Genomic DNA, 14,258 nt, shown 5'->3' on the forward strand with positions numbered 1-14,258 from the left:
ACTCCTCACTTGTGTCTCCAAGACTACTGCATAAACCAGATGATCTGCTACATTGGCTAGCAGCAGAGCAGCTAACTTCCTCAGGAGCATTGAGTGATGGTTGCATGATGCAGAATAGAGTGACAGTTCCATCTTCTTTCTCCTCTCAGTCCTTTGAGAACCTGGGGTTGGCTCCAGCCTCAGGTGGTGTCATTTTAGGGCAAGGAATTGGGTCAGTGGGACAATGTTCAGTTCTGGCATGGAAAGGGTGTTACAGTCTTGCTTCTTCCCTAATCCTAAATCTTTAGATGCTTGAAGATGGCAGAGGAATATTATGATAACTGGATCATCTCCAAGATTTAGCAAAGAACACACTGCTACTTTTGTTTCAGCAACAGCCATGCTTAGACCTCTGAGGGTCCAAGAGGTACCCTGGCAAGCTTCATGGAAACAAGGGAAAAAAGAAAAATGCTCTTTCAGTGACAACTCTTCAAAAGCCTGAGGAATGTAATGGGTGACAAAAAGCAGCTTTGTAGCTTCAGGGCTACTTCCCACTACCAAGTATCAAACTGCAGCAAGTAAAGGAAGTATGTAAACTTATTGCAAAGGTCACAAGTCTCTCTTACACTGCAAAGTATTAGGCAGGTCTAATACAGAAATTGTTATTATTTCCTCCTGTAATGATGACAGAATAAAGAACAGGCAAGATTAGCCACTGTTAGGTTAAATAGTTTTTACAAAACTTTTCGGGAAATATGCACAACTCTGCATTTCATAAAATCATGTGAAAAAAATTACTGACAATAGCAAATAAGAAAGCAGTCCATATGATTTGAAAGGGAAATATACATTTTTCTAATTAAATGCAAAATATTTTAATAAACCAGCTTTTTTTTAGACAGTGGAACCCTTTGCAGGTTACCTCCACACTAACTAAAGAGGAACATGAGTTTGTTATCTGTTGTGTGCTCTCACTTGGCTGGTGTCTTTAACTATTACAACTTTTTAATAGATCCAATGTGTCAGCACCATCAGAGCTAACATAAGGTGAGCAAAACCCCTGCTATCTGGTAGATTGAGTTATAACAAGGAACATCTGTGAAGAATACTTCCTTGGACTGTTCCAATTCACAAGCCATGACAGTCTTTTCTAGAAGTTATCAATGCTTTTGATGGAGAGGAATGCACATGAAGAAACCTTGCCTCCCAGACAGTACCACTGGAGAAGCTTCTTTGTCCTTCCAAACACAGTGTTTTACTTTACAATATCTTAACATGTCTGTTACTAAGGTTTTCAGCCTTACAACTATTTCTAGTAAGGCACTGACAATAACCCCAGCGTAATTATAAGCAACTGCATTGGATAATACATGAAACAAACTGGTGTGAAGAGTAATTCTGCTGTCAATCACAGTTATTGACAAGAAGTCAACTTGTGAAGCAATCACACCTGTCCTGAAAGCCAGTCATTCTACTCAATCAGTGCTGCAATGTTGAAAGTTTCAGTTGATAATTGCTGAAGTAATTATGCTTGATGATCAAACTGATGGATCAGCTAAAACAACTCCTCTGCACCAGAAGTATGCATCTTGTTAGGATAGTAGGCATTTGGTTTTCAGCCAAAATCAACTTTTAGGAGCCAACTTGTCAGATTTGGTAGCAAGAAGTGCACATTAAAAGCTACTTATTGCTGCACAGTATAGTGAGAGTAACATGTTTATGGAACCAACTTTCACAAGAAAAACTCCTGCCTTACTTCCCTAAGTAATCTTTCTTTTTAAAAAATCTGATTTTTTTTTTTTTTTTTTAGTTAAATAACGAGCAATGATATTAAGGTCTTACTTCCCTAAGTAATCTTTCTTTTAAAAAAATCTGATTTTTTTTTTTTTTAACTTAGTTCATGGTATATGTTGCTCAGGAAGGTTAGAGAATCAACGTGCAGCTGCAAAACTCATCTGTCTGGTAAAGGGCAAAGTCAGTGAGATACCAGGGGAAAAAAAAGCTTGTCCATGTGAGTCCCCATGGTAATTAACAGTTTGGAAGAACACAAAAGCTGATACTTGGAGTGAAAAACAGTTAGAAGGAAAAAAGACATGGAACTAAAACTATGACCAGTATGGAGGATTTTTGGCCCACAAATCATTGATGACTCTTGCTGTACATGGGATTAAGTGTAGATTTCTGAAGGTGCCTCTTGCTCAAAAGAGGTTTTTATCTCAAAGCTATTGCTATAGAGGATATTCTGCCTTCTAAAGTATTTTATATTATTTTTCCTGCTCTAAAATAAGCCATGTACAATTAAGTCATAGTAATCATCATACAGCACCAAATCTGTCAAAATACTGAAAAAAAAATGGCAAAAGCATCCAGTATGTTGCTTCCTAAGTGCTGCAAGTGGAGAGAGTCATAAGAATAGAAAAAGTAGTGCATGGCCACATGTGGAAGTTTACAGGTTCATTTACCAAGCAATCCAAATCAGGACAATTAACAGATTATAGTTGTGTTGAAGATTTAGTGGGTTTGTTTTCCTTTTTTTTCCTTTTTGTTTTTAATGTCCAGAATGTGTAAATTTCTCAGTTAATTGCAGATGCTAAGCGACATCCCAGGTTCTCAGACAAATAAAACATTAAGTGAGTTAACAAAAACAATTTACAGCATATTTGTACTGGAGTTCCCTATTATCCTTAACTGACTTTATCTTCAGGACAATACCATTAAGTAGTGTCCTCATTTTATAGATAATGAAACAACACTAGGGATGGAATAAATTAAATGTGGCCAACTACATGGAACCCTTGGGACTGAATCAGTATTTAAAGCCAAGTCTTTTGAGACCCAGCTTACTGTCCTAAAAAATGAAACTTAGTCTGCTCCACACTGGTTTTACACCAGCAGAGACAGGTCAGACCTACAGCACCATTCTCATTCTTCTGACTATTAAACTGCTACACACCTCTCAGACTCTTCAGAATTGACAATGACCACCAGGTAATTTCCAGAGTTAACATATTTGAGAAACAAGATTAACAGAGGAGTTAGAAGAAGGAAGGAACTAAAGCACAAAACAGTTAATGTGTTAAAGTGTGCAACACATTCCATGAGTTCCTGTCAGCATCCCAAGCTTCCCAAAATACTAATATAGCTTTAAAATGTTCTAATTGGGTGATCTAATAATCCTTTATATAACTTTACATTTCTTAGATTATTGTAGTAGAAAATGCTTTCTATTTTTTAATAAAAGAAGAAGCTTGTATAGTATTTTAGACATATTTTGCTATTTTGGAGAGCAAGAAGAAAAAACACCAGTAAATCATCCAGTACCTGCAATAACTAGATAAGAGAGCAACAATTAATCCTTGGTATTAAAATATTTTGCCTCTCAGAAAAAGCATAAGAACAACTTTGATAATCAAAATCAAGAAAGTTTACCACATGCCAAAACAAGTTTACCACAAAATATCATCTGAATGCAATTACCCCTCATGTTGTATAACAGGGCATGAACAAGGCTTCCTTCTTGGTGCAGCCAGAGATTTTCTTTTCATAAACGAATATTTTCTAAACCTCTCTAGTTTACTTTATTTTTCTAGTTTTTCCACAATCCTTTCCTCAAATCATCACCTCCCACAAACAAGAATGTGGATTCCTATGCAGCAATCAAATGCTGACTGACTATGGATTTGTTCTTCAAAATTATTTCTCATGGATTCTTAAAAGTCCCCCTGCTCCTGTGGCTCCACAGATGACAGGTGGGAACCTCCCCTTTCCTTTTTTTCTGAAGAGTTTTCAATCTTCTGGCTGATCCCACCTGTAATTTCTGGTTTCATTTCAGATTTTCCAGATAGGTCTCATTTTTTTTCCTTCCAACCCTCCCAGAATATGAGACCAAAAGAGCTTCAGGCATCAGTCCAAGATTTCCAGAGGCCCCACAGGCTGGCCAGCATGCCAACAATCTGTGCATGCACAGTAGGGACATCTGATGCACTCGGAATGTGTGGGACTCACTGCACAGGCAATATGGAACACATATGCACATCTTTCCATCCTAAATCCTACATAATACACCCCAGATATTTCCCTCTCTTTTATTCCTGCATGAGGTCAAATGGCATTGTTGAAACTGATGGATCCCAGCATTCGTTATAAATTCATTCCTTCTGATACACCAAATATTTTCCTGTGATATTTCAAATGTTTTCAAAGGCATTTTGATATCTGCTTATACCTTTCACACATTTCCAGCTTCCATGACTGCATGGTACTCTGGAAATAGAATAAGGTGACAGTGCACTACCCAGGCTTTGAATTACAGTTCCTCTACACCTAAGTCTCATTTGGGCTGGTAAGTGCAGTTACCACGCGGCCATTTCTGACATTTCTTCTGACCTATAATTCAGACAAGTGCGAAAAGGTACCTAAGAAACTGAGATTTCTCAGGTTTCCAGATTTATTTTTTCACTACAAACAAGCCCATCCTTTTTTTTTGGTTTAGGACAGTGTTTTAGCCTTGCTTAATGGGTGGCTGAATGATCATTTTAAAGAATTCTTTTGTCAACAAAATCCAAACCATCTAAAATACTACAAGTCATCTGATGCCATTTATCAAACATGCTATTGCTTTAATTAAGGCAAGTGGTAAAGAGAGGTAAGATAACAGGCTTGTTTGATAGCACTGATAACTATACAAGCTGCAGCTTGATAAAAAAGAGTCATAATTATGTTATTACCTTGATATGCTACAAGATGCCCCAGAATGAATCATACTGAAGACTGCCACATGTTTTCCTAAAAACCTATGATGAAAGAGTTCTTACTATTTGCTTTACCTACAAAAACATTCTTTTCTAATCTGATGTTCCCAGAGTGCAAAAACTCACTCTGATTAATGTCTCCTTTCAAACTCAAAGTCAGTTTAACTTTTCCTTCACTTTACCACAGTCATTTCCTTTAGTTTCCTTAAAATTAAACTGCAGAAGTCTTTGCCCGTACATGAAAGGAGCACTATACCTTGCCACTTACCTCGACCTTGTTTTTTAAGTATTTAGAGTATTTTTAAGTATTTTCTGTTCTGCTGGACTTTCTAGTTGTTTGGTAATTTTATTAAAGTTTCCATGATAGCAAGCAATTTACATTTTTGCAGCTACTTGGTTTCACCGGAAGCTTGTTCAAGTTACTTTTATTTGCAGGTTTTACGTCTTTGCTAAAGTATTAAGACCTGATGAATAGAGAGAAATATATTCTGGTTTTGAATTTTGATGCTGAAAATGCAGAAAACCTTCCCAGGCTATAGTGAATTTAGTACAAATTCATATTGTGGTAATGGAATAGAGAATGAACTATGACTTCTACAGCACAATTTTCCCAATCTGCATTCATCTGGTAAGTTAGTTACTTTTAACTATGGTAGCAGGTATTACATGTGTAATATTACTTATTAATAGTAATTGTAAGAAATTTACTTTTAATATATCAATAACTTTACTTTTTAATATTAATATTGCTTTTATTGACAAGTAGGGCTTACATTACAAACATCCACAATTCAGGAAATGAAATATTAATCTCCATGAAACCCTAACATGGGTTTTTTATTATCCTTTTAACATGCAGAAAGCAAAAGCTATTTCTGTTTTTCAACAACAGTATTTTCTTGATTCCTACATCTCTTTAAAACATGATTTTATATATAGGATGAACAACTATCCGTTCTGCAAGGAAATAAATTAAAAGTAGAATATTTAATTACTAGGAAGAGACAAACTAAATAAAGGACAAATATCACTGAAAAATCACATCTAAAATAATAAAATATGCTTATATATTGTTTTGTGTAATATATAGCACTTCCTAAACAGATGGTATTTACTGTAATTTTCCCTCAAACTTGAACCTACAAAATGTAACTAAGATCAAGTCCAGAAATCAAAGACAAAAATCCTGAACAAGTCAAAAGTTAAATTCCAATTTCAGTCTTTGATCTTGTATGAGAATTATTTACATGCAAGCAAGCACACCTAAAGGCATTATTACAAGAATAAAACCAAATTGGACACTATACAAGAATAAAACCAAATTGGACACAGACAGTATCCAGGATATTTTGAACACACTGCTAATAATTAAGTTATATATGAAACAAAGATAAGGAAGAGAGATTACAAAAAATATATTTAAAATAAAGTTAAATCAAGACAAAGTCAGTAAAAACCTAAGCAAACATCGGAATAATGTAGCAACTCTTGGACAATGTTAAGACATTGCAGAAGAGAACTGATGATAATGATTTCCTAGTAAATTCAAACAAAAATATTTCTCACTATGACAAAACTGAAAAAGAAAACTCTGCTCTTAGCCTTATTTGTATTTACTAATCAATAAAATTATGCATTGTCCAAAAGACACGGGGAAATAGCTATGGAAAACAAGTAGCTATACTAAATAATCCATTTTTTCCCATAATTTGCTATATCTAATCACTTTCCTTCTAAATTATTGTTTCTAACTCAAGAGCAATTAAATGAGAATCTCAATTTCTGAGTTGTTACTAAAAGCAACACATTGGACTTCCTGAGAATTGTGTAATATTAAGAGATATAAAAATTGCATTTCTTGCACAGAGACTTAAAAGAATGTTTTAAGTTTTTTGCCAAAAAACATGAGCATTCAAATTAAACTCTCACTAGCATGCTTAGCTCATGAAAATGGCCTTTTTTTAAGTACACATAGTGCTAGAAGCAAAACACAAGTTTGGACTCAATAAACTGCATGAACATCATCACTACTGTCATTTTGTTACTCACTTCTTCTCTTTGCCTTAAAGCTGCACATAGATCAGCTCCATGTACCTTTTTTCCTTTCTCTTCTCTTCAGTCACATGCTCCTCTAATCCTTCAGTCAGCCACAAGTCTCAACTTGCAACTCTCCTTGTTTTCATTTCCTTATTTTTTATTTTGCTGCCCAAACAGTTTTGCGTGCCCTCAGCACTCATGCTGCATGCCAGGCACTATGTAACCATTCACACCCCTCCTGGGTGACTCACTGATGTGATACAAGAAATAAAAACCTTAGAAATAATAAACTTCTAGAAAAACCAGATCTCTCCAAAGTACCATCATCCCCTGAAGTTTCATAGGAACTTCTTGCCTGTGTTTTAGTACAGACTAGAGATCCCTCAGGGCAAGAACTGAGTTATTTATGACATAATTAAACAAACAACAGCATTATACTAATTCATCCTTCAAAGAGATACCCTGAGATAGTGGTACATATCACTCACCCAAATCTCCAAACAATATGCCATCTATCAAACCAGGTAGCTGTCAGCTGAGGTAACTTCCCTGTACCACACACGCAGGTCACTCAGTAATCTGGTCCATTCACATCAGTGTTTTCCACTACGAACACAGGGCAATTTAAGCATCTAATTTGCAGGTGTTTGAGGCAATTCTCTTGGTATTTTCTTTCAAACACTCCAACAGACAGACTTAGCAGTTAACAGCCCAGTCTGCATAGTGGCAGATGCAAAGCAGGCCCTAAGAGTCTCCTCCTGCCACCAGGGGATTGTGCCAGAACCACGCAGGGGACAGGGGCATTACAAGGCTCCATCCCCAGCTCCCACTGGAGCAGATGCCCTGGGATGCCTCTGTCTCAGGTGAGGTAGAGCTCCAGAGGGAGGGTGCCACCACACAGGAGCCAGTCTGCAGGGTGACACTGGCCTCACACTGGGAGAGACACTTTGGTTGGGGCACTGGCCCACCAGCAATAGGAGCTGTGGGAGGAGGTGAACAGACCATGGGGCATCGTGGAGAACAAACAGAACATAAACAGGGTCACTTCAGGGATGCTGAAAGGATTTCTAGTGGACTTAGGGGTAAACTATATGTGTAATCCCTCAGATCTGCTGCTGAGGAAGAAGGAAGAACCTGGTTGGGGATATGATAATCAATGACAGCCTTGGCTGTAACGACCATGAAACAGTGGATTAACAAAGGCAAGAAGCAGAGGTAACCAGCATGGTTAGAAGCTGGAGAACCTGCTCCAGGAGAGGATAATGAGGGACATGGGCTTGTTCAGACTGAAGAGGAATCTATGAGCAGTCCCACCAGAACCTACACAGAGGTGACCATGATGATGGAGCTAGGCTCTTACAATGCCATACAACAGGAGAGCGAGAGATTATTGGCATAAACCAAAAAAAAAAGTTCTAACTAAGTATAAAAAAAATTCTTAGCTACGATGATGATTTTGCAGTGGAACAGGTTAACCAGAGAGTGTATGAAATCTTTGTTCTTTGAGGTTTTCAAGATGTAGCTGGACAAACCCCTCAACAGACCAGGCAGAATTCATAGTGGGCACTGTTTTGACCAGGAGGATGAACAAGAAACCTCCCAGGGTCCCTTCTGACCTGACTGAAACTGTCTGCAGTAAGTATTTTTCTTTGGACCAGGTTTTTGGTTTTGAAATGGACCAGATTTTTCTCACTCCTGATACTTCAGCTTTTGCTGCAGAGTTCTCCTAGAGTATACAAATAAATTCCTGCACTGGAGGATTTCAAATGGAAGTGGAATACAATAAAGAAATGTGTGGTTGTGTTCAAGGGTCCCAGGATGAGGGAAGAGATGAGAATCTTGACTCCATGTTTCAGAAGGCTGATTTATTACATTATGGTATTATATTATATTAAAATGCTATACTAAAACTATACTAAAAAGAATAGAGAGAAAGGATCCATAAGAGACCTAGAAAGGAAGGGAATGGAATGAGTAACAAAAACCTGTGACTCTGAGAGAGTCCGACACAGCTGGACCATGGATTGGTCATTAAGCAGAAACAATCCACATGGACGAATCAAAGATGCACCTGTTGGCAAACAATGTCCAGACCACATTCCACAGCCATCAGATAGTTATTGTTTACATTTCTTTTCTGAGGCTTCTCAGCAGAAAATCCTGGTAAAGGATTTTTCAGAAAATATCATGGTGACAAAAATGGGAAATGCAAGCTACATCAAAAAAGCAGGTGTCAGTTCATTCATTCTCCAAACCTTTTGCTGTATATGGTAGTTGAATAAACAGGAGTTATTTTAAAAAACACACCGTGTGCCTTAAAAGTGTTGGTCCACCCAAAAGAACACTCAAACTGAGATGCTAGTGCAACACAGTATTTTGTAACTCTCTGAACAAAGGCCCACAGAGCATCTCCAAAAATTTCTGTAACAGAAAAATGCCTGCCAAGAAAGCCATCTCTGTACTCATAGGAACAACTTCTCACTAATAACAGAGGGTCACTATTTCCTTTGCAGTTCAGTATATAAGCCAACCACGCCTCCCATGCACCTCAATGCTTCAATTCTTCAAACAGCTGGGCACCGAGGCTGATTGTGCTTCTGGAACTTACTAGGGCAGAAAAGAACCTGGCTACCAGCATTTCCTGAACATGGAGCTTCGTAAGTCATCAAGAGGAAATGATTTGCAGACTGCACAGCACAGGAGTCCAGCCTTCTGCTTATCAAGACACACATTTCACAGAAGCATATATCACCCTACAAGACATAACCACCCATATAACACTGGACATATAACACCCTACAAGAATGCCACAGCTCTTTCCCTTTCAAAGGTTCACAGGATTACAAGATTTCTAAGGCAATATTAAGAAAACATATAAACCAATTCAAAGGATATTTTTGTTTTAAAAACAAAACAAGCTAGATATTTAAAACATCTAGGTTATATTGAAAAATAAAAGCACAGTCCTCAAAAAGTTTTAATCTTGATTAATCCTTTATGGATGGGATCATCTGCAACTACTTCAGTGACAAAACCCCTAAACTAGCAGGTCAGCTGACCATCCTCTCCATTATAAGGCTGCTATCCTTACAGAACTTGCAGGCAAACATCTTTCTTACAGGACAACTTACCAATGGCCTTTGTGTAATGTCTGGCCCCAAGTAACAGCTCTGGAGCTCTGTACCAGAATGTCACCACAACTGGATCCAAGTCTGCCAATGGCTTCAAAGGTGAGTTAAACAATCTTGCAAAACCCATATCAGCTGGGGAACGGGGAGAAAAAATGAGAAGAATATTTAAATTTTAATACAAATAAATCAAAATTCAATAGTATTGTCAAAAACAATTACAACAACAGCTCAAAAACAATAAAAATTACAATTCAAAGTTTCTAACAAACCAAAAACTACTTACAACAATACTGGATCAAATTCTTCTAAGGCTAAATCCCATTTAGTTAATTCCTAAAACTATGAAGGATAACATCTGACGCATTTTCATCATGGTATTGTAAAATTTTACATAACACAGATGCCTATTCATTTTTAAAAACTGTAACAGAAACTTGGTTAACTGAAGAGTAATAGGTCTCTAATGTACATTTTCTCCTTTATTTTTATACATGCTTACAAAACTGTGAGTCCTTGTGACTGCTATATATTTACCCAAAGTGCAAAATTAAAATGACTGTAGTGTAGATTGTTTTTGCACTATTTTTCAAGGCATGCCTCCTACATGATTTGGAGGAATAAGCTCCAGAGTCAGTCAGCATGCACAGAGGTGTATTTTAAAACTAAGCATTCATTCTATAGAACTCAAAAATTCTCCTTAGAATGAGCCTGGTAAGTAACAGTAAGAAATGCTGGATGGGAAAGCACAAAATTTGGTGTACTGTCAAACCCATACATTTTAAACCAAATTCAAATCTAAAACATTTCTTTCACACAAGCTTCAGTATTGCTGCATTATTTATTTAAAAACCATAATAGCCACATCACTAAAATTGAGAAGGAAATTAGATTTTGGATAAAGACCATCACAGCTACATGTGTTACTCACCTTGACACCAAATAACTTTTGCATAACAAACCTTTGGATCTCTACAAACATATGCAGTAATGTTATTTATATAAAAATAAAAAACCAAACACAGTTTATAAGTAACAATGCTAACTTATGCTAACCAATCAGAGTAGACGTCAAAAGAACCCTGGTCATCACCACTGCTCTCTGTGCTTATTACTTCTTTGTTTCACACAGATGCTTTTATGTCTTATCCAATACCCTTGGCAAGTTTAGAAAAGCCTAATAATATATTTGGAATTTCTTAAGTATGTCAAGTCAGTGAATGAGATTTAAAATTGAACTAGAGGTTGTAGATACATACACTCAAAGAATGCTGAAGATTTGTTTCTATCTTATACAGAAGATGCATTTTTTTATTATAGTAATCTCTTAGCTGCACAATTATATTTTCTCAAAAAGTTTACCTATTTTGACTCTTCCTCTTTCAGGACCTTCACCCATTACCAAAATGTTTGCTGGTTTCTGGAAAACAAAAGCAGAATTTTTAGCTGATCAGCCTTTGATGATAATTTTTGAGAATAATAAAATTACATACATTTATTTTATAATGAAAACATTTACAGAAACACCCTTAGAAGTCTAAAATTACCATACCTTTATCTTGCTGACATTTAGTTTTTATCTCTAGTTACCAATTTCACAATTAGAAAACAGAAATACACTTTGACATTTCACAGTAAGAAATGCCATCTTTAAGTAAATGTGCATTTCTATTGTTACTAGAATAATTCTATTCACTGGAGAGATTTTCTTCTAGAGGAAAGTTTTATATTAGCCTAACTTTTATGCTACACATCAATAATCTGGCAAGAACCACTTTTGCTGGTATAACTTATTTAAAGTGATGCCAAATCTTGGTATACAAATGCATAGTTGAGAGCCACTTTTGTTTTCACCCTAACTACATTTTTAGAGCCGTGCTTGTTTTTAGTGTATGAATGATAAAAATCACATGGGCAAAAGCACTTTTTTCCCACAAAGTTGATTTCATGCTATGAGAATTCTCTTGAAACAGGAGTATTCACACACAGCCACATCCCAAAAGCTTTTGACAGTGCAGACAGCAGCTTTACAAGTAGAACAAAACCTTTATAGGCATTTTTTGCAATCTATTTGTTTGCAACCAGCTGTTTGTGAACACCACATAAAATCTGCACATGACATCACAGCAATTGTTCTGCAATTAGAATCTAGGTTCCCTCAAACATCAATAGTCATTCCTTGGAAGCTTTTGTCCTATTGTGTTAACAGCTGTAAAAAGTAAACAAGATTGAAAACATTAAGTAATTTGAATGAAGAGATGCATAACAAAGCTTCAAAGCAGAATTTTTGGAACGTTCATCCAAACAATAATTATATTTAAATCTTTAATGCCTGCAGAGGGTCTGCTCAAGCAGGTTTTGTTCAATAATCTGAAAGAGATGCCCAGAAAACCAATGTCAGAATATCACTTAAATTCCCAGTTCCTTGCTGCTATTTACCTGAAATGAGACACTCAAACTAGGGTTACTAACTTGACTCAAAATTACACACCTTTAGCTTTTTTGAAAAAGGAAACAAACAAAAAAAGCACTCTACTTCACCTATTCTTTCTCCTTCCCCCAGGAAGCTGTTCTTCCCATCCCGCAAATTTTGTTTCTTCCCTGGCTCCAACCACTGCCTCTCTTTCCAGACACCTCTTTTATTCTTCCTTTTTTAATCTGTAATTCTCAACACCACCACTGACTTTTCATTGTCCAACATATACTGGAACCATTCGAGGGGCAATACGCACTCCCTTTTTGGAAAACACAAGCAATTTCAATTGACCTTGAGCAAACACTCACCAGCAAATCTATGAAAGAGAAAGATGATGCTTGCTCTTAGCTAATATTTAATGACAATAAAATCAACACCTCAAGGCAATTGTTGAACTCTGGCTGTACATTTATGTACTACCCTGAATTGAATATTCCAGAGAACAGAATAATCACTTCCTGCATATTCATTAACCAGGCAGCAAGAGATGCATGCAAGTTCACACTACATTTTACCTCTGTTAGAAATCATATGGATACAATTGTCCTAACCAAGGGAGCAAAACTCCAGTTTTCTTGATGAACTTCTTCCTAAACGTTTGCCTAGCAACTTTGATTCATAGTTGAGTATGATGAGTTTGCTGGATTGATGTGCCAAAGCCAAATGTATGAGGCTCAACAAGGCAGAGTGTTGGGTCCTGCCCTTGGGTCACAACAATCCCATGCAGTGCTGCAGGCTGGGAAAAAGCGGCTGGGAAGCTGCAGCTGCAGGCATTGGAACTGGCTGCCCAAGAAAGTGGCAGAATCACCATCCCTGGAAGTGTTCCAAAAAATGAGGATTTGCACATGCGGGCAATGGTTTAGTTCTACATGTGGTGGTGTGAGGTTAATGGTTGGACTTGATCTTAGAAGGATTTTCCAATCTTAATGATTCTATGAATCAAAAACACTTCAACAGACCTTTACATTCAGGATTGGATTTTAAGCACTATAAAAATGCATTTACTTGTCAAGTGAAGCAAGCTGATAAAAATGTTATTACTGCACTGATTTATAGGTTAGGTTGTTTCTAATAAAGAATTCGGTTGTAAGAAATAAACATTCTAACTTCAGAAGATTTTGTAAGGTAAAAATTAAAATCTAAGCAGAAAGGACTTTGAGAATAACTCACGAAAGCTGTATTTTATCTCTGGCAATAAAATATTCTCCAAGCAGCAATTTATTCACAGAAAAAAAGCTCCCAACTCTTGTATCTGCTGACATAATCCACAATATTCACAGAATATTTCAGGTTGGAAAAGACCTCTGGAGATAACCAAGCCTCAAAGCAGGGTTACAAATCACAGCAGATTGCTCAGGCCTGAACCAAGTTGGGTTTTGAACTTCTCCACAGGTAGAGACTTCACAGCCTCTCTCTGAAACTTCCAGTGTTTGACCACTCTCACAGTAAAAAAGGTTTATCAATATAGTATATTTACATCTACTGCCTCCTGTTCACTGGATAGCACTGCAAGGAGTCTGGCTCAGTTTTCTTTATTCACACTTATCAGGCACATATACACATTGATAAGATCCCACATGAACCTTCTCTTCTGGACACTGAATAGCCTCAGCATCTTCAGCCTCAGAAACACTCCCCAAGCCCTAGGAGAGTCAGTGGTCCCATGAATAGAGGAGATACGCCAGGTCAGAGTCTATGGAAGCAAGAGACTTGTCCATTTATAAACTTTTAAAGCCAGAATGTTTAGAAGAGATGTTGCTCTGATTACAATTTAAATCTGTTCTAATATGTAATCCACTGAGGATTGGAACTCTGCTTAGGCAGCCAGCAGAGAAACAAACTGATTTATGAACTTAGCAGATGTCACGTTCATTAGCTCTTGTGAAC

General features: G+C 36.9%; 1 protein-coding gene across 2 annotated transcripts in view; it reads right to left on the bottom strand.

Moving 5' to 3' along the window:
* Positions 1-14,258, bottom strand: part of CDK19 (cyclin dependent kinase 19) — a 122,022-nt gene that overhangs the window by 25,010 nt on the left and 82,754 nt on the right. For both annotated transcript variants that reach the window (XM_041478042.1, XM_041478041.1), the window contains 2 exons: positions 11,258-11,315; positions 9,899-10,030 (listed from right to left, as the gene is read on the bottom strand). In XM_041478042.1, coding sequence (XP_041333976.1) covers positions 9,899-10,030; positions 11,258-11,315 — 190 coding nt within the window. The remainder of the gene's footprint in view (positions 1-9,898; positions 10,031-11,257; positions 11,316-14,258) is intronic.

This window comes from Pyrgilauda ruficollis, unplaced genomic scaffold, assembly GCF_017590135.1.
Source record: "Pyrgilauda ruficollis isolate IOZ18807 unplaced genomic scaffold, ASM1759013v1 scaffold43, whole genome shotgun sequence".
Classification (NCBI taxonomy): Eukaryota; Metazoa; Chordata; class Aves; order Passeriformes; family Passeridae; genus Pyrgilauda; species Pyrgilauda ruficollis.